Below are 20,904 nucleotides of genomic sequence, written 5' to 3' on the forward strand. Positions count from 1 at the left end.
GTCCACAATAGAGACCCGTGTCAGAATCAGGTTTATCATCACTCATACGTGCCATGATTTTATTTTTGTGGCAGCAATACAATGCAATACATAAAATTACTACAGTACTGTGTAAAGGTCTTAGGCACTCTAGCTATATATATGTGCCTAAGACTTTTGCATAGTACTGTAATATACAGTGAAACCCCATTATAATGTGATCGTTTCGGTCCATAAAATGCCATTGCAATAAAAGCGCTAAATCAGGGTTCAAGAAAATCAGCATTCAAATTGACCCAATGTTGACGTAACATCCTAAAACACCCCTATTTTGGCCCTATTTGACCCTTTTTTTTTGCACATTTACCTTCTGGCAAGTAGATTACCTTTGAATTAAAGAATTCCACAAATAAATCGTTGTCGTTACTGTAGAAATTAGAACACAAATTAATTTTTAGTAAAGCTTTTTAATACACAAAACAATAAATAAAACCATTCAAGAATCTTAGCAATCATCATAGAAACATAGAAATATAGAAAATAGATGCAGGAGTAGGCCATTCGGCCCTTCAAGCCTGCACCGCCATTCAGTATGATCATGGCTGATCATCCAACTCAGAACCCTGTACCTACTTTCCCTCCATACCCCCTGATCCCTTTAGCCACAAGGACCATATCCAACTTCCTCTTAAATATAGCCAATGAACCAGCTTCAACTGTTTCCTGTGGCAGAGAATTCCACAGATTCACCACTCTCTGTGTGAAGAAGTTTTTCCTCATCTCGGTCCTAAAAGGCTTCCCCTTTATCCTTTAACTGTGACCCCTCGTTCTGGACTTCCCCAACATCGGAAACAATCTTCCTGCATCTAGCCTGTCCAATCCCTTTAGAATTTTATACGTTACAATAAGATACCCCCTCAATCTTCTAAATTCCAGTGAGTATAAGCCTAGTCGATCCAGTCTTTCTTCATATGAAAGTCCTGCCATCCCAGGAATCAATCTGGTGAACCTTCTTTGTACTCCCTCTATGGCAAGAATGTCTTTCCTCAGATTAGGGGACTAAAACTGCACACAATACTCTAGGTGCGGTCTCACCAAGGCCTTGTACAACTGCAGTAGAACCTCCCTGCTCCTGTACTCAAATCCTTTTGCTATGAATGCCAACATACCATTTGGCTTTTTCACCGCCTGCTGTACCTGCATGCCCACCTTCATTGACTGGTGTACAATGACACCCAGGTCTCGTTGCACCTCCCCTTTTCCTAATCGGCCACCATTCAGATAATAATCTGTTTTCCTGTTCTTGCAACCAAAGTGGATAACCTCACATTTATCCACATTAAATTGCATCTGCCTTGAATTTGCCCACTCACCTAACCTATCCAAGTCACCCTGCATCCTCTTAGCATCCTCCTCACAGCTAACACCGCCGCCCAGCTTCGTGTCATCCGCAAACTTGGAGATGCTGCATTTAATTCCCTCGTCTAAATCATTAATATATATTGTAAACAACTTACAGTTTATTTCTTAAAAAAGTGATCGAGTGTTCCTTGCTTGAACGTAGCATGTTGCTGGCTGCGAGCGAAATCTAGAATGCTTCTGAGTTGGAGGGTTTCTATGTGGTCCACCTCCTGGGTCTCCAGACAATGGAGGCTGCCTCGAGGTGTTCAGTGGCTTCAGACACTTTTGGGGGTGGGGGTGGAGGCTCTTCATTACTGTATCATCTTCTTGTGGCTCGAGAACCAGTACACTTGCCTCCGCCGGTGCTATAGTTATAGTTGACACTAACACTTGAGAAATCCCGTGACGGCATTTAGACCGGTCTAACCATCCATTGCTAGCTTTGAACTGTGAGGTTTCTCCGTTGATCTGCTTGTCAAACTTCTTGGCTTGAGCTTTGAGAATGGGACCGGAAACTGGAAGGCCTTCTGAACGAGCTTGAATGAACCACTGTAGTACATTGCAAACCATTAGTGCTTGCCTTGACCCTTGTTGGATTCCATTCGTCAATGACTGTATTATGTTTGTATTCCTTCTCCTTTTCTGGGCATAAGTTTGAACGTCACGCTGGTGATCCAGTGCATATCAGAAAAGCAGTCAGGTTTCATGCAGAATAAGGCTGTGTTCTTAGCCCCTGCTCTACTCACTTTATACATATGGCACTGAGGCAAAGTACAGCTTCACTGTAATACTTAAGTTTGTTGTTGGCACCGCTGTTGTTGGTTGAATCAAAGGAGCGACGAATCAGCATGTTAGCAGAGAGATTGAAAATCTGGCTGAATGATGCCACAAGAACCTCTCACTCAATGTCAGCAAAACCAAAAAGCTGACCATTGACTACAGGAGGAGGAAATCGGAGGTCCATGAGCCAGTCCTCATCAGGGGAGCAGAAGTGGAGAGAGTCAGCAATTTCCAATTCCATGGCATTATCACTTCAGGTGATCTGTCCTGAGTCAGTGCACAACTGCCATTACAAAGCATCTCTGTCTGGTTTGGGATCAGTACTGCACAGGATTCAAAGAAACTGCTGAAAGTTGTGAATTCAGTCAGCTCCTCATGGGCGCTAGCCTCTCCAGCATCCAAGACATCTTCAGGGAGCGATGCCTCAAAAAGGCGGCATCCATCATTTAGGACCAGGGCATACCCTCTTCTCAGTGGTACCATTGGGGAGGAAACCCAGGAGCCTGAAGGCACACACAACAATTCAGGAATAGCTTCCTCTCCCCTGCCATCAGATTTCTGAATGGACATTGAAGCCATGAACGCTACCTCACCATTCTTTTCTTTTTTTGTACTACTTAATTAATTTAACTTTATATATATATTTACTGTAATTTACAGTTATGTATGAAAAAGTACTGCTGCCATAGAACAACAAATTTCATCACACATGCCAGTGATATTAAACTTGGTTCTGAATCTGACAAAGAATCTGCAGCACTGTTTCTATATTCTTAGAAGTTTGTGAAGATTTGGCATGTCATTTAAAACTTTGACACACTTCTATAGATGCACGGTGGAGAATATATCAACTGGTTACATCATGGCCTGGTATGGAAACACCAGTTCCCCAAATGAAAAAAAACTACAAAAAGTAATGGACACAGCCCCGGTCCACTTCGGGTAAAGCCCCACCCACCACCTAGCACAAGGAGCATTGTCGCAGGAAAGCATCATCCATCATCAAGGACCCCCACCGCCCGGGCCATGCTCTCTTCTCACTGCTGCCATCAGCAAGGAGCTACAGGAGCCTCAGCATTCACATCACCAGGTTTAGAAACAGTTATTTCCCTTCAACCATCAGGCTCTTGAACCAGAGGGGAACGTCTTCACCCATCCCAACACTGAACTGATTAAACAACCTATTGACTCACTTTCAAGGACTCTATAAACTCATGTTATTGATGTTTATTGTACTTGCACACTGGTTGCCCATCTTTGCTGTGTGTGTTTTTACATTGATTCTATTGTGTTTCTTTGTATTTACTGTGAATGACTGCATGAAAATGAACCTCAGGGTAGTATATGGTGACATATATGTACTTTGATAATACATTTATTTTCAACTTTAAAGAATTTGTATTTGTGCCTTTGAAACTGTAGCTGGCTGTGAAGCTAAAGAAGACAGTATGGTAGTTGTGAGTTATGTGACTAGGAGTGCAGTGTTTTTTCAGAAAGTCACTGATATTCTTGGAGCTAGGATGGAAGAAATCTATGGCACCTATTCAAAAATGTGCAATTCATGATTTTGGGTAATGACATTAGGATGTTTTATTTTTGCATCACTGGTAACATGGTGTTCCTGCTAATCACATTCCAGAGGCTGTATCCACCTTCACACTCCTCTCCCCTGGCTTGATCCATCTGCATCTCCTTGTTTGTCTCCACTCCATCTCCCAATTGTACCCTGTTCTAGTTCAACCTGCCCCTCCATCTTCACCCCTCCACTGGCTCCTTTCTGTCCTCTCAGTCCTCACGCATGGTTTCAACCGGAAACATCAGTAATTCCTTTTCCTCTCAAGCTGCTGCTTGGCCCACTGTCCTTGTGTTACTCCAGATTCCAGAGTCTGCACTCTCTTGTGTCTTTGGCAAAGACATCGGTTTGCTTTTCCAGATATTTGGTAATCTGTTGTTTCGTAGAAATTTACATATAAATTATTAAAATAATCTTAATTGTACATTTTGGAAGTAATTTGTCCATTGACTACAGAGAACTTGTAGAAATAATGTGCGATAAAATTACAAGCACCTGCATAAAGTGTAACATTAGTAAGATGTGCCTTAAATATTCTGTGACTGTTATCATGCCCTTCTGTTTTGGCCCAGGTCCAGTTCCTTCACTGCATAAAAAAGGCAGTTGCTGGAGGTGAAACAGTGATTGTAGATGGATTCCATGTTGCCAATCAACTTAGACGGCTGAATCCTGAGGCTTTCGAAATCCTTACCTCTGTTTTTGTTGACTTTACGGACATTGGAGTAGATTACTGTGATTTCTCTCTTCAGTCTAAGCACAAAATTATTGAGTAAGTACAAAAACAAGTGGGTGAGATAATTTAATCAAAATCTCTTGTGAACCAGTGGGTTTTTTTAAAGCAAATGTTATGTCCTAGAAAATTACTTGGCTTTCACCCCTCAGCCAGTTCACTGCCAAATTGGCATCAGTTTCTTATGTTGCTGATTGTACAATTGTGACTGTCATTTTATTAGATGGAAGAACATTTCCTGCATCTCCTTCCTTTCATTTAGTTTAAGGCCTATTTACGAAATGCAATGCATTAAATTAATCTGTCCCCCACAGCACAGGCAGGCTGGTGAATGGTTCCTCGGGTACTGAAGCATTTCACAGTTGCACTCTTTATAGAATATAAAAATCTACAGTATATTACAGGCCCTTTGACCCACAATGTTGTGCTGACCATGTAAACGACTCTAGAAACTGTCTAGAATTTCCCTACTGTATAGCGCTCTGTTTTTCTAAGCTCCGTGTACCTATCCTAAGAGTCTCTTAAAATACCCTATTGTATCCGCCTCTACCACCATTGCTGGCAGTGCATTCCACACACCCACCACACTCTGAGTTAAAAACTTATCACTGATGTCCTCCCTGTACCTACTTCCAAGCACTTTAAAGCTGTGCCCCCTCCATTTCAGCCCTGGGAAAAAGCCTCTGGCTATCCACACGATCAATGCCTCTCATCATCTTGTACACCTCTATCAGGTCCCCTCTCATCCTCCATCGCTCCAAGCAGAAAAGGCCAAGTTCACTCAACCTATTCTCATAAGGCACGCTGTCCAATCCAGTCACCATCCTTATAAATCTCCTCTGCACTCTCTCTGTAGTATCCACATCCTTTCCTGTAGTGAGGTGACCAGAAATGAACACATACTCCAAGTTGGGTCTGACCAAGGTCTTATATAGCTGTAACATTATCTCACAGCTCTTGAACTCAGTTCCATGGTTGATGAAAGCCAACATACCATACGCCTTCTTAACAACACTGTGAACCTGTGCAGCCGCTTTGAGTGTCCTAAGATCTCTCTGATCCTCCACACTGCCAAGACTCTTACCAGTAGTACTATATTGTCTTTAAATTTGACCTACCAAAATGAACCACTTCACACTTATCTGGGTTGAACACCATCTGCCACTTCTCAGCCTAGTTCTGCATCCTATCGATGTCCCACTGTAACCTCTGACAACCTTCCAGACTATCCACAACACACCCAACTTTTGTGTCATCAGCAAACTTACTAACCCACCCTTCTATTTCATCATCCAGGTCATTTATAAAAATCACAAATATGAGGGGTCACAGAACAAATCCCAGCAGAACACCACTGGTCACCAACCTCTGCGCAGAATATGAACCATCTATAGCCATCCTTTGCCCTCTGTGGGCAAGCCAATTCTGGATCCACTAAGCAAGGTCTCCTTGGATCCTATGCCTCCTTACTTTCTGAATGAGACTTGCATGGGGAACTTTATCAAATGCCTTACTGAAATCCATATACATTACATCCACTGCTCTACCTTCATCAGCATGTTTTGTTACATCCTCAAAGAATTCAATCAGGCTAGTAAGGCATGACCTGCTCTTGACAAAGCCATGCTGACTATCCCTAATCAGATTATGTCTCTCCAAATGCTCATAAATCCTGCCTCTTGAGATCTTCTCCAACAACTTGCCCACCACTGAAGTCAGATTCACTGGTGTATAATTTCCTGGATTATCTCTGCTCCCTTCCTTGAACAAAAGATCAACATTTGCAACCCTCCAGTCCTCTGGTACTTCTCCCTATTGATGATGCAGATGCTCAGCAATCTCTTCCCTCGCCTCCCACAGTAGCCTGCGGTATATCCCATTACAATTTGCCCATCATCACAATAGGTCAACGGCAGACACAATCTCCATGGCTCTTCACACGGCCTTAGACCACCTGGACAACACAATCACCTACGTCAGGATGCTGTTCATCGATTATAGCTCAGTATTTAATATCATCTTTCCCACAATCCTGATTGAGAAGTTGCAGACCCTGGGCCTCTGTACCTCCCTCTGTAATTGGATCCTTGACTTCCTAACCAGAAGACCACAGTCTGTGCGGATTGGTGATAACACATCCTCTTCGCTGACAACACTGGCACACCTCAGGTGTGTGCTTAGCCCACTGCTCTACTCTCTGTTTACACATGACTGTGTGGCCAGGCATAGCTCAAACACCATCTATAAATTTGCTGACCATTGTTGGTAGAATCTCAGGTGGTGACGAGAGGGCGTACAGGAGTGAGATATGCCAATTAGTGGAATGGTGCTGCAGCAACAACCTGGCACTCAACGTCAGTAAGACAAAAGAGCTGATTGTGGACTTCAGGAAGGGTAAGACAAAGGAACACATACCAATCCTCATAGAGGGATCAGAAGTGGGGAGGGTGAGCAGCTTCAAGTTCCTGGGTGTCAAGATCTCTGAGGATTTAACTTGGTCCCAACATATCGATGTAGTCATAAAGAAGGCAAGACAGCTGCTATACTTTATTATGAGGTTGATGCGATTTGGCATGTCAACAAATACGCTCAAAAACTTCTATAGTTGTACCATGGAGAGTATTCTGACAGGCTGCATCACTGTCTGGCATGGAGGGGCTACTGCACAGGACCAAAAGAAACTACAGAAGGTTGTAAATCTAGTCAGCTCCATCTTGGGCACTAACCTACAAAGTGCCCAGGACATCTTTAGGAAGCGGTGTCTCAGAAAGGCAGCGTCCATTATTAAAGACCTCCAGCACCCAGGGCATGCCCTTTTCTCACTGTTACTGTCAGGTAGGAGGTACAGAAGCCTGAAGGCACACACTCAGCAATTCAGAAACAGCTTCTTCCTCTCTGCTGTCCGATTCCTAAATGGGCATTGAACCCTTGGACACTACTTCACTTTTTTAATATACAGTATTTCTATTTTTGTGCATTTTTTAATAATCTATTCAATATATATAATTGATTTACTTGTTTATTTATTATGTTTTATTTTATTTTTTTTCTCTCTCTGCTAGATTGTGTATTGCATTGAACTGCTGCTGCTAAGTTAACAAATTTCACATCACATGCCAGTGATAATAAACCTGATTCTGATTCTGACCAGGCAAATTATCTCTTAATGCTTTTTAAAGTTCCATTACATCCTCTTTCTTAATGTCTGTATGCTCAAGCATTGCAGTCCGCTGTAAGTCATTCCCACAATTGCCAGTGCCCTTGTCTCTAGTGAATAATGAAGCGAAGTATTCAATAAGTCCCTCCCTAACTTCCTCCGACTCTGCACACATTTCCACTATCACACCTGATTGGTTCTATTCTCACATGGCTCATCCTCTTGCATTTCACATACTTGTAGAATGCCTTGGGGTTTTCCTTAATCCTGCTCACCAAGGCCTTCTCATGGCCCCTTCTGCTCTGATAATTTCATTCTTCAGCTCCTTCCTGACAACCTTGTCATTTTCTACAGCTCTAACAGTACCCAGTTTCTTGAACCGTTCTTGAGCTTTTCTTCTTAACTAGATTTACTACATCCTTTGTAAGCCATGGTTCTTTTACCCTACCATCCTTTCCCTACCTCAATGAAACGTACCTATGCAGAACACCATGCAAATATTCCCTAAACATTTGCCACATTTCTGCCATGCATTTCCCTGAGAACATCTGATCCCAATTTATGCTCCCAAGTTTCTGCCTAATAGCATCACATTTCCCCCACCCCAATTAAATGTTTTTTTAAATTGTCTGCTTCTATTCCATTTTGTCTCTCATGTACTTCCTTCATAACTTTCCTCTGTGAAGCCCACATTATAGTTGGTAGTTATCAGCTATCCCATAATACAAAAAATCATACAATTTCCACCCACACGTTTTTTTGGCTGAAGAGTCAGGACCCACAATCATAGTTCAAGGATGGCCTCATTATCAGGCTCAGAACTAACAGACCAGGAATGGAGGCAAGTCCTCAATCCCAAGAGACTGAGTAAATAAGTAGAACAGAAGTAGATTTTTTTTCCGCTGAATGTTGAAATAAACAGAAGCAGCAAATAAATTGCATTTCTTCTAGTCTGTGGCATCCAGTGCTTTCGGCATGCTCTCTTCTTCCTTGGAGAAATTGTCATATAGTCCACAAGGTCAACCCACTGTCTCTAGTTAGCTGTTGCTTTAATTCTCCATCTCACTCTTACTTTGCCTTCTATCTTTGGGCTCCTATGATATACAACAATGCCCAGCATAAGCTACAGCTATTGCACTTCATGTTGTGCTTTGTTCTGTTGCAGGCCTCAAGCCAAAGTAGAGAGCTTAATCATTTCAGGAAATATCTTCTCCTCACAGGTTCCATAGATCTCACCCCACTTCTCTGTTTCACTTTGCCTGGCATATGTGATTTGTGTTTCTTCTATTCTCAACAACTCAATACGTGTAACACATACAAAATGCTGGAGAAACACAGCAGGTCAGGCAGCATCTATGCAAAGGAAAAAACAGTTGACGTTTCAGGCTGAAACCCCTCGTCAGGAGTCTATACAGGCGTTTATTAAGTCCGGAAGAATGGGGATGGGAACCAGAGTGAAGATGGGGCAGCTTATATACAAGGAGATGCATTGTGTATTGGGACTGCCTGTGTCACAAGCCAGTGAGGATAGCAATAGGATGATTTGGCAGATGCATGCGCGGCTGAGCAGTTAGTGCAGGGGGCAGGATTTCAGATTTCTGGATCATTGAGATCTCTTTTGGGGAAGGTGTCACCTGCACGAAAAGGATGGGTTACACCTAAAACCCAAGAGGGACCAATATCCTTGCAGACAGGTTTTCTAGAGCTGTTGGGGAGGGTTTAAGCTAATTTAGCATAGGGATGGGAATCAGTGTGTTAGGGCTGAGTTGGGACAGTTCATATACAAGTAGATGCAATGTTAGTGTTACGATATGGCAACAATGAATATAGAATTGAGTCCAGTTTTATAAACAAATAAACATTTAGTAAACACTGCTCAAGAAAAATGAAAAGTAAACAAACGACTAACTTAACCGGAAGTTAACTGCTATACGGCAACTCGAACAGTTCTTAAAGCGATAAATGCGAACACAGTTCTTTTTTTTGTAATTTATTTTTTTTATTGAAGTTCATCATCAAACAAACATCTCCATAAGATGTATTTCAGACATTGTACATATATATCACATAATCATATATATCACAAATCTCCACAAAGTATTTATCTGAGGTATACACTTATAGAAAAGAGTGGAAAGAAAAAACAAGCAAAAGGAAAGAACTATGTACAAGTAGGGAGTGACAAGAGGGAGTGATCTTTTTTCACAACATATTGATTTGTGATATCACAATTCTTAAAGCGATAAATGCGAACACAGTTCTTAAAGTGGCAATTGCGAAAGTCCAAATGATTTTACAGTCAATTAGGAGAGACTTCCTTGAAGTAAGAAATTCCTTGACACGTGACATTACTGCTGATCCCAGCCAAAACATGCCTTGCCCGAAGGATTTACAATGAAGGAAATAAAAACGGCTTAAAGGAACTGACCTTTTCCTTGACGAGTAACACTGCGCCCAACTCTTTCTGCTCTTACAGCAGGGATTATCGCGGATGCAGGTTATTATCTCTTTGAACGAAGATACAATAAGGTTGATCCTGTATTACTGCCGACGACACCAACTTTACTTGATCCTTCTGGTTCCCGTACTTTGGTAAATCTTCACTCTCCAATAAGACTTTAAAATTAAATCGAAGATACATCAAACATAACTAGCAGTGATTTGAAAAACTGCCAGCACAACTTACAGTAGAAAGTAAAACTCCACTTTAAAACAAAACTGCGTCATGAGACGAATATGCAGCATAACGGAGTAACTGACGAATTAAACAATGAATTAATCTGCGTCACAGCAAGGCTTTCCCGTTTTATACCTGTTGGAACAGTCCATCACATGACCTCCCACTGGTGGGAAAATTACATCATGTGACCTCACACTGGAGGGAAATCATATCACCCCACCATCACAAGACCATTACATCATGCTCACCAGATACTCAATTACATCATGGTCATAAGACAGTCACAAGATACCCACGGGGTATGTAACAGTAGTGAGACTGTGAAGAAGGACAGGCAGATAATAGGGCAAAATTGCAGTCAATGGGATGAGATAAAATGTAACATGGGGACTAAAGCAAAAAGGATGATGAATACAGCACTGAAGGTTTTAAATTTGAATACATGCAGTATATAGAATAAGGTAAATGATCTTGTGGAACAGTTAGAGATTGACAGGTCAACCTTGTGGGCATTACTGAATCATGGCTGAAAGAAGAACATAGTTGGAAATTTAACATCCAAGGATACACATTGTGTCATAAGAACAAGCAAGTCGGCAGAGAGGGTGGGGTTGCTCTGTTGGTAAAAATGAAATGATATCCTTAAGCTGAGGTGACATAGGATCAGAAGATGTAGAATCCGTGTGGGCAAAGTTAAGAAACTGTAAGGCTAAAAAGACCCTGAAGGGAATTATATACAGACCTCTAAACAGTAGCCAGGATGTGGGGTACAAAATTACAACAGGACACAGAAAAGGCATGTAAAAAAATTAATCATGGGAATTTGAATATGCAGGAAGATTGGGAAAATTAGATTGGCGCTTTCTTTTAAGAGAGGGGACTTGTAGAATGCCAATGAGATGCTTTTTTAAAGCAACTTGAGGTTGAGCCCACTGGGGGAAAGGCATTTCTGAATTGGGTGTTACTTAATGAACCAGATTTGATTAGGGAGCTTAAGGTAAAGGAACCATTAGGATGTAGTGATCATAATATGATTGAATTCACCCTGCTGTTTGAGAGGGAGAAGGTAAAGTCAGATGTATCAGTATTAATAGTGGAGAACAGGGGTTTACAGAGTCATGAGACAGGAGCTGGTTGGAGCTGTTTGGGACAGTAGCAGGATGGTGGTAGAAGAGCAATGGCTGGATTTCTGGGAGCAATTCAGAAGGCACAGAATAGATACATACCAAAGATAATGAAGTATTAAAGAGGGAGGATAAGGCAACTATGGCTGACAAGGTAAGTCAGATACAACATGAAAGCAAAGAAGGGGGCATATAACATAGCAAAAATTAATGGGAAGGTAGAGGATTGGGAAGCTTTTAAAACCAACTGAAGTCAACTAAAAAAGCCATAATGAAAGAAAAGATCAAATATGAAGGTAAAAGAGCCAATAATATAAAAGAGGATATCTAAAAGTTTTTTTCAGATATATGAAGAGTAAAAGAGAAGCAAGAGTAGATATTGGCCTGCTGGAAAGGTAGTGATGGTGGCCAAATTAATGGCAAATGAACTTAATATGTATTTTGCGTCATTCTCCACTGTGGAAAACACGAGCTGTATGCCAGAAATTCGAGAGTGTCAGGGCAGACGCGAGTGTAGTTGTTATTACAAAGGAGAAGATGCTTGGGAAGCTGAAACGTCTTAAAGTACATAGATAAGTCACCTTGACTGATCTGAAAGAGGTAGCTGAGGTGATTATGCAGGCATTAATAATGATCTTTCAAGAATCACTAGATTCTGAAATGGCTCTAGGGGACTAGACAACTGCAAATGTCACTCCACTCTTTAAGAAAAGAGGGACCCAGATAAAAGGAAATTATAGGCCAGTTAGCCTGGCTTCAGTGGTTATAGAGTCATGAAGTCATAGAACTCTACAGCACAGAAACAGTCCATGCCAAATCATTAATCTGCCTAGTCCCATCGACCTGCACCTGACCATAGCCCTGCATACTCCTCCTATCTATGTACCTTTCCAAGTTCCTCATTCACACTCTCACCACCCTGAGTGAAGAAGTTCCCTCTGTGTTCCCCTTAATCATTTCTCCTATCACCCTTAACCCATGACCTCTAGTTGTAGTATCACACAACCTCAGTGGAAAAAGCCTGCTTGTATTTACCCTGGAGACACATGATAAAGTAGGCCGAAGTCAGCATGGTTTGCTTAAGGGGGAAGTTTGCCTGACAAAATTGTTGGAATTCTTTGAGGAGATACAATAACAAGCAGAGTGGAGAAAGGAGCGTCAGTGAGTGTTGTTTACTTGAAACTTCAGAAGGCCTTTGACAAGATGCTGTAATAAAGAGTAAGTTATCCAAAGTTGGTGAACTTAATGTTGAGCTCAGAAGGCTAAAGATGTAGGCTGGGCCCCATATGAGTACCAAAACTGCACCTTTGATCTGGAAAAGGTGAGTGGAGTTGGAGGGCAAGTTCAGCCAGGAAAAGAAGTGTGCTGGTGAAGGGCAATCAGTTAGACATCTGACTGGAAGAAACAGAGTTCCCCCAAACTCACCATTGTGCTATGGAGATGTACTGGGATTGTATGTCTTTGGTGAAAATGAACCAGTTGGGACCAGGAAATTGGAAACTGCTGAAGGCCTCCAAATTGACTCAAATTAAAGTGGGAAGAAACTTGGCCGGGGAGAATGATGGAATTGAGGTAGGAGGAAATCTGTTCATTGGAACAAGAGCGGCTGAGAACAATGGGGTTGCCTATACAGATGCTTGTAGATCTGGGGTAGATGACAGCAGCAGGCCGTGTAGGCCTGAAGCATGACAAGGTTGGAAGCTGTGAAGTGAAGATATCTCAAAGAAGTGAAGTTTGTGTCTATATTGAAGATCTTTGACCAGATGGGTTGTGTTGCTGTACTCTGTGTTGATTAGCCCTCCTTTTACTAATTTAGTGAATTCGCTCTGTTGAGTTAAGTTATACCCACACATTGAGAAGCCAATCGCAATGGCTGGGCATACAAAGTTAGCAAGAAGAAACTGCTTTGTGAAGGAGGGCGTTTGTTTCAGCTGTTCACAGACTTAACTGTGAATGTCCATAAAAATTTGCATTTCCAATACCAAAGACAAAAGGTTGAGCATTTAATCTAAGGCAGGCGTGGCAAACCTATGGCACAGACAAAAATTTTGTTGGCACGTGACATGCAGTGCCGCCCCTCAATTCTTCAAATCACCACCAATAATAAAAGATGCATAATGATTATCTTTACTGCCAAATGAAGCAGAACATATTTTTTTACAACCCAAAAGTAGTGAGATGCTTTCCCAGCTTTGGTGCCAGCTAGACTATTACGAGAACACATGTGATTAGGTAACAAGTTTTGAAATCCTCACAGACATGGTATGCACTTCATTATTGGTATAATAACGATTGGGCCAGTTGGCAATGTCTTTTTTCTGCATATACAGTACTGTGCCAAAGTCTTAGGCAAATACAGGTATATATATAGCCCTGGTACCTGAGACTTCTGCACAGTACTGTAGTAATTTTATGTATTACATTCTACTTCTACCACACAAAATGTCATGACATATGGGAGTGATAATAAACCTAATTCTTATATGAGTCTCTCTTGTGGACTGAGAGTGGGAAGGGGGCAGGGAGAGGGGAATCATGGTTGGGAAAAGGGGAAGGGAGAGCGCAGGGAGCAGGAAGCACCAGATAGACTTTCTGTAGTGATCAATAAACCAATTGTTTAGAATCAAATGACCTTGGCTGGTATCTCAGGGTTTGGTGTGTCTGTACCCGCACCAACCCCACCCTGGCACTCCTTCTCTGCCACCCATCTCACACCCTCCTGTGGCACTTCACCCTCATCATACCCAACATCCTTTGTTCCCTGACAGATTTCCAAACTCGCTGTCCACTTCATGTTGACAAATACAGTACTGTGCAAAAGTCTTGGACATCTTAGCTGTACAGATGTGCCTAAGACTTTTGCACAGTACTGTATTTTTTACTTATCTTGTTTGTGAGTGAGCACTGAATATTCACTCTTATAAACAGCCAATACTGAATGTATTGCAGTCACCGTGACTATTCATGTGAGTCATTGTTTTCAATGACGAACTTGGTCAAGTCTGAGTAGACTTAAACGGAGAAACATAGAAAACCTACAGCACAATACAGGCCCTTCGGCCCACAAAGTTGTGTCGAATATGCCCCTACCTTAGAAATTACTAAGCTTACCTGTAGACTTGTATTTTTCTAAGCTCCATGTACCTATCCAAAAGTCTCTTAAAAGACCCTACCGTATTCGCCTCCACCACCATTGCCGGTAGCCCACTCCACGTACTCACCACTCTCTGAGTAAAAAACTTACCCCTGACATCTCCTCTGTACCTACTCCCCAGCACCTTAAACCTGTGTCCTCTTGTGGCAACCATTTCAGCCCTGGGAAAAAGCCTCTGACTATCCACACAATCAGTGCCTCTCATCATCTTATACACCTCTTGAGGTCACCTGTCATCCTCTGTCGCTCCAAGGAGAGAAGGCCGATTTCACTCAACCTATTCTCATAAGGCATGCTCCCCAATCCAGGCAACATCCTTGTAAATCTCCTCTGCACCCTTTCTATGGTTTCCACATCCTTCCTGTTGTGAGCACAGTACTCCAAGTGGGGTCTGACCAGGGTCCTATATAGCTGCACAAAGTGGGGTCTGTCCAGCATCCTATATAGCTTGAATCATAGCTATCTGTACAATCAAATATAAGCCAGCTGTAAAAGATTTATCATTGTTAGTGTAGCAGCAAAAGTCTCAAATTATTTATTTTCCTTTCCCTGAATTTTTATGAATATACAAAATTTATAATTTCACATTCACATTTCTCATGTTATAAGGTACAATAACAATACTATTGAGAAACAGTTTCTTTTCAATGGTCTTTTTAAAAGATTAATATCAATAATTTTTGAACATGTTTTCTAAAATGTTTCATTTATTTCCATTCTGTCTCTGTTATATTTTATTAATATTAAAACAATGAATACATATGAATAAGCAACAGAACATCTTTTTCAAAGTCGACTGGTATGAAAAATTTAGGAGTTGCTGCAAAATTCTGGGAAGCTACATGTTGACGGCAATTGAACTTCCCATTCACTGACACAAGTTTGAAAAATTGCCTTGTGGCAGAGTATTTCAAAATTAATTGCCATATAATTGTTACCATAATAAGGATTGAAAACAGACAACTATATAAAAAACCTCTTAAGATTGCAAACAAATGGAATACGGTGGTTTCTGGTTAATCAGGACACATCAGAACCAGTACATTTTGGCCCAATTAACCAACTACCTGAATTAGCAGAAGTTTCATGGACATTGTTAAAAAGGTATATAAAAAAACAAGCTACCCTTTAACTAGGTAAAAAATTGAGTAGTTAAATGAAATTCAGAACAAATTAGAATATTATCAATACTACTACAGCATTATAAAGTTGTGTAATAGTTCCTAATAGTTATCGATGGAGGAATTCATCCAGTGTATGTGCTGTGTGTTCTTTTGATTGGCTGTAAGTTAACAAAATCAGCACAGACAACCTAGTGTACATAATGGACTGCTGTCATACAATTTTCGACGATTGCACCCCTAAATCTTCATTTTCATTGTAACATTGAAGATGATTATCAATACTTTCAAATTCTTTGTAGGTCCTACCTTGTTGAAGTAGTGAAATCGTTTCGTTTTCACTGCTGGACATTTCTGACATCTCCAAGCCTGAATGCTTGAAACTGCAGTGAGCAAAGCTGTTCTGAGTTGTACTGCTACATATTTCTCATTAGTTATCAGTGACAAAAATCACTGCTTTAAGCACACAAAATTGTTGATTTTTAAAAACTCCACTCTAAGCTTGGTGTAGTATCTAACATCCTCAGAAGTGCATGCATTTAACGTAAGTAATTGTTGACTAACAGTCTCCTACCCCAATTTAGTGGCATAGTGTCCGAAATGAACAAAGAGAATCCAGGAAATTATCTTGATTATTTTTTCTTCTTTAAGAGGCGTCCTGCAGCTTCTCCGATTAACCGATGGCCCATTTAACCGAAATCCACTGTACTTGGAACAATGAAACCACTCTGTGAAAGCTGATTCTTCTAAACCCAAGATTTACTCACTTCAAACAACACATTCATTAAAATGGAAATGCTTGAATTTTGTATGCTGTTGAAGTAAAGATACAGCAATTAACACAATAGTCTCATTTTGTATGAAAATGGCGCACATTTAAGAATCTAGCAAGTACACTCAGTCGCCAGGTTTATTGTGTACTTTCTGTACCTAATAAAATGGCCATGAGTCATATGTTCATAGTCCATCCACTTCAATGTTCAACATGTTGTGCATTCAGAAATGCTCTTCTATATACCATTTTTGTAACACGCGGTTATTTGAGTTACTGTGACCTTCCTGTCAGCTTGAACCATTCTGGCCATTCTCCTCTGGCTCCTCTCATTAACAAGGCATTTTCATCCACAGAACCACCATTTACTGGATTTTTTTTGTTGTTTTTTAGCACCATTCTCTGAGTCTGCTGTATGTGAAAATCCAGGAGATCAGCAGTTTCTGAAATATTCAAACTACCCCATCTGGCACCAACAGTCAAAGTCACTTAGATCACATTTCTTCCCCGTTCTGGTGTTCAGCCCAAACAACAAATGAACCTCTTGATGATGTCTTGCTTGCTTTTATGCATTGAGTTGCCGCCACAGGATTGGCTGATTAGATATTTGCATTATCGAGGAAGTGTACCTAATAAAGAATTGTGCCTGCAACCCCAAGTGATCCAATTTTGAAACAGCCAACATTTCAATGGCCATTGAGTGGCAAAAAGTAGTGACGTGCCCATGCAAAATTATCAAATCAAATTGTGATTTCCTCTGCAGAACAATTGAGTATGTTAATGAGCCTTGGGTTCAACATTACTTGATTTTCCCAATATAATCAGAACTCAAGCAAAGCAACTTGCCAGTGATGCTTGACATTTCTGTGGGGACAGTCTGAATTGTTTCTGCGTATCACACTTGTGGGATATAGTTTGATTTTACTGCCTTGTAACCAGATACTGATAACCTTAATTTCATAAGGTACAATTGCGAATGTTTATGAACTTTTTGGTTTATATTCAAATTGCTATCAGACATTAAAAAAATCTGTATTTAAAATGTGGATTATTATTTGGTGCTTTATATTCCACTAATTGGATCATAATGAGATCATTGTCATCATAAGGAGTTTGTAAGACAGGATGCTGACAAAAATCTGCACTTACAGTATTTGTTTACAGGTAGACTACACTGAAAGCTGTGGTGATGACAGGTAATTCTACAATCCAAAATACTGGGCAGATGCCAGAAATTCAAAGAAAATGGAATAGTGGCAGATAGTAAGGTTGCTACCTCTCCACTACGGGGACTCCGGCCCAGTCCAGGGCTTCCTCACATACTAGGTTTCCTCTGAAAAGTGAACAGAATGGTTGATTTCTCCCCACTTGTTGGTGACTGGTAGGTCTCAGGGAATTTGATGGGAAGGTAGGGAGAATAAGATGGGAAATTGGATTACTATAACCAGGTGCCCGATGGTTTGTGTGAACACAGTGGGCTCAAGGCCTACACTGCATTTCTCTATAATGCTAACTAATGGTCAGTTTCAAAATAAGGGATTAATGATTCAAAACACATTAGAACATAACAGCACATTACAAGCATTCGGCCACAATGTTGTACTGACTTTTTAACGCTCTCTTAAGATCAATCTAACCCTTCCCTCCAACATTGCCCTCTATTTTTCAATTATCCATGTTCCCATATACCCCTATTGTGACTACCTCTGCCACCAACCCTGGCAATGCGTTCAAGTCACCTCTCATCCTCTTTCACTCCAAAATGAAAAGCCCTAATTCACTCAACCTTTCCTCAAAAGGCATGCTCTTTAATCCAGGCAGCACCCTCGTAGATGTCCTCTGCACACTCTCTCAAGCCTCCACATCCTTCTTATAATGAGGCAACCAGAACTGAACACAATATTCCAAGTGTGGTCTAACCAGAGTTTCATAAAGATGCAACATGACATCTTAATTCCCCATCTAGTGATGGCCAATACACCATACGCCTTCTTAACAACCATATCAGGTTGCGCAGCAATGTTGAGGGATCCATGGACAAGGACCCTACACACTGTTCCTCCACACTGCTAAGAATCCTGTCACTACCCTATCCTCTGCCTTCAAATTTGACCTTCCTAAGTGAATCACGTCACACTTTCCCCGACTGAATTCCAATTTTAGAATTCCCTACTCAAGTGAGATTTGAAAGCTAAGCCATAGAGTGTATTCAAGAGATTGTTAGATTTTAGACATTAAATGATTTGAGGGATATTACAGGAAAGGAGCATTGCCTTTCAAAATAACCATGATCTTAATGAATGGGAATGCAGGTACAAGAGGCCAAAATGCCTAGTTTTTCTTTTGTTTCTTACATATAACCACAGCCCTGCAGAACATAACTCTTCAAGTACACATCCACATGTTTTAAATGTAATGAAGGAGTTGTACTATCAAACATCCACTTTAAGGCAGAGAATTCCAGAATCTCCCCTCTCTCCACATCTCCCCCCTCCCCAAAGCTCATTTAGAATATTGTAGCAGTAAAGAAAATAGCTCTGAGAGTGATAAACTTAACAAAAATGCTGGAAAACAAATCTAACAGCACCATTGGAAAGAAAAGCAGAGTTAACACTGCAGGAAAGGACCCTCTTATCAAACTGAAATGTTCATTATTTTTTATCTTTCCTCAAAATCTACTTGCCTTTCTGAGTGCTTCTGTTGTTATTTTTTATTACAGCCTGATGTTCTTTGTGTAGTCTAACAGGTTTGTGTACAAATTGACAGAGACATTGCCATCGAAAGTGTCTGTGGCTGCTACTGGAGTTTAACCAGCCAAAATATCACAACAGAACTAAATTCTCCGCAATTAGAACAGTAGACACACCTGTCTACCCAGCCTGAACTGCCATGCTGAAAGTTTAGTGCCAGTCTATTGGGAAACATCTCATTGGCTTGATGAGTGAGATCTGCTGGTTATTTATTGTGTATTCCTCACATAACATTCTGTATTAAACAACTTCTCCATAGTTGCTTAGTAGCAATATCCATCATCAACTATTGTGGAACTTCAAGGATTCAAAGTTGCTGCCATCTACTGATAGACTGTATTATTACAAATATCACCAATCTCATTGCCACTTATTGGAGGGAATGTTAGGATAAATTATATTGATTACATAGTAGTGCTTCAAAAAGTTCATTTTACCTCTGGCCTGGTTGCTGCCATTTTATTGTGCCGTGTACTTGAAGTTAAAGCCTATGTCCTTTCACAGTACAAAAGATTAATGCTGTGAGACCTTATTACCAAGGAGCCAAAAATGCCTCAAAGTATCAAGTCTGAGGTTGCATACATAGGGTCACAAAGAATAAGGGACATGGTCAAGTTCAACAGGAATATTGAAAGGAAATTAAGGAGTGGCAAAGATAAATGAACTTATCCAGCAACTTATCAACTGCCCCTAATGAATTAACAGAGGACTTAGTAACTCTGTACCTCACACTATAAGGTCATGAGTACATAGCTGCAACCATGAAATTTCAGCTGAGACCAAGGAAGACTTGTACTCCTATCTTGGAAAATACATTTCCAAAAGGAGACAAAAGATAAGAACTCACCAGGGGCAGTCAATAGCCACTGGAAAGAATACCTCAAAAGGCCTTCTCAACTGTTGCTCTGGATTGCATCCACACCAAATATTTAAGCCAGTCCCACCACCATCTTGATCAACAAGTTGTCAAGAATGCCCTACCTAAACTCAAAAATAACAAAGGAGCAGATGGTAATGCCCTGAATTCCCAAAACTCAGTAGTGACAAGTCAGAAATCCACAGTTTTGTTGTCCACATTTGGTGCTTAGATAGATAGATAGATACTTTATTCATCCCCATGGGGAAATTCAACATTTTTTCCAATGTCCCATACACTTGTTGTAGCAAAACTAATTACATACAATACTTAACTCAGTAAAAAATATGATATGCATCTAAATCACTATCTCAAAAAGCATTAATAATAGCTTTTAAAAAGTTCTTAAGTCCTGGCGGTAGAATTGTAAAGCCTAATGGCATTGGGGAGTATTGACCTCTTCATCCTGTCTGAGGAGCATTGCATCGATAGTAACCTGTCGCTGAAACTGCTTCTCTGTCTCTGGATGGTACTATGTAGAGGATGTTCAGAGTTATCCATAATTGACCGTAGCCTACTCAGCGCCCTTCGCTCAGCTACCGATGTTAAACTCTCGAGTACTTTGCCCACGACAGAGCCCGCCTTCCTTACCAGCTTATTAAGACGTGACGCATCCCTCTTCTTAATGCTTCCTCCCCAACACGCCACCACAAAGAAGAGGGCGCTCTCCACAACTGACCTATAGAACATCTTCAGCATCTCACTACAGACATTGAATGACGCCAACCTTCTTAGGAAGTACAGTCGACTCTGTGCCTTCCTGCACA

At 40.9% G+C, this 20,904-nt stretch overlaps 1 protein-coding gene across 5 annotated transcripts in view; it reads left to right on the forward strand.

Annotated features, from left to right (window-relative positions):
• bbox1 (butyrobetaine (gamma), 2-oxoglutarate dioxygenase (gamma-butyrobetaine hydroxylase) 1) overlaps window positions 1-20,904 on the forward strand; it is a 155,444-nt gene that overhangs the window by 126,194 nt on the left and 8,346 nt on the right. For 4 of the 5 annotated variants that reach the window (XM_073049695.1, XM_073049698.1, XM_073049694.1 and 1 more), the window contains one exon: window positions 4,306-4,502. In XM_073049695.1, coding sequence (XP_072905796.1) covers window positions 4,306-4,502 — 197 coding nt within the window. Of the gene's footprint in view, window positions 1-4,305; window positions 4,503-16,350; window positions 16,840-20,904 lie in introns of those variants that run through there. The other variant, XM_073049699.1, reaches the window with a different exon arrangement.

Source organism: Hemitrygon akajei, chromosome 6 (assembly GCF_048418815.1).
Source record: "Hemitrygon akajei chromosome 6, sHemAka1.3, whole genome shotgun sequence".
In the NCBI taxonomy this organism is placed as follows: domain Eukaryota; kingdom Metazoa; phylum Chordata; class Chondrichthyes; order Myliobatiformes; family Dasyatidae; genus Hemitrygon; species Hemitrygon akajei.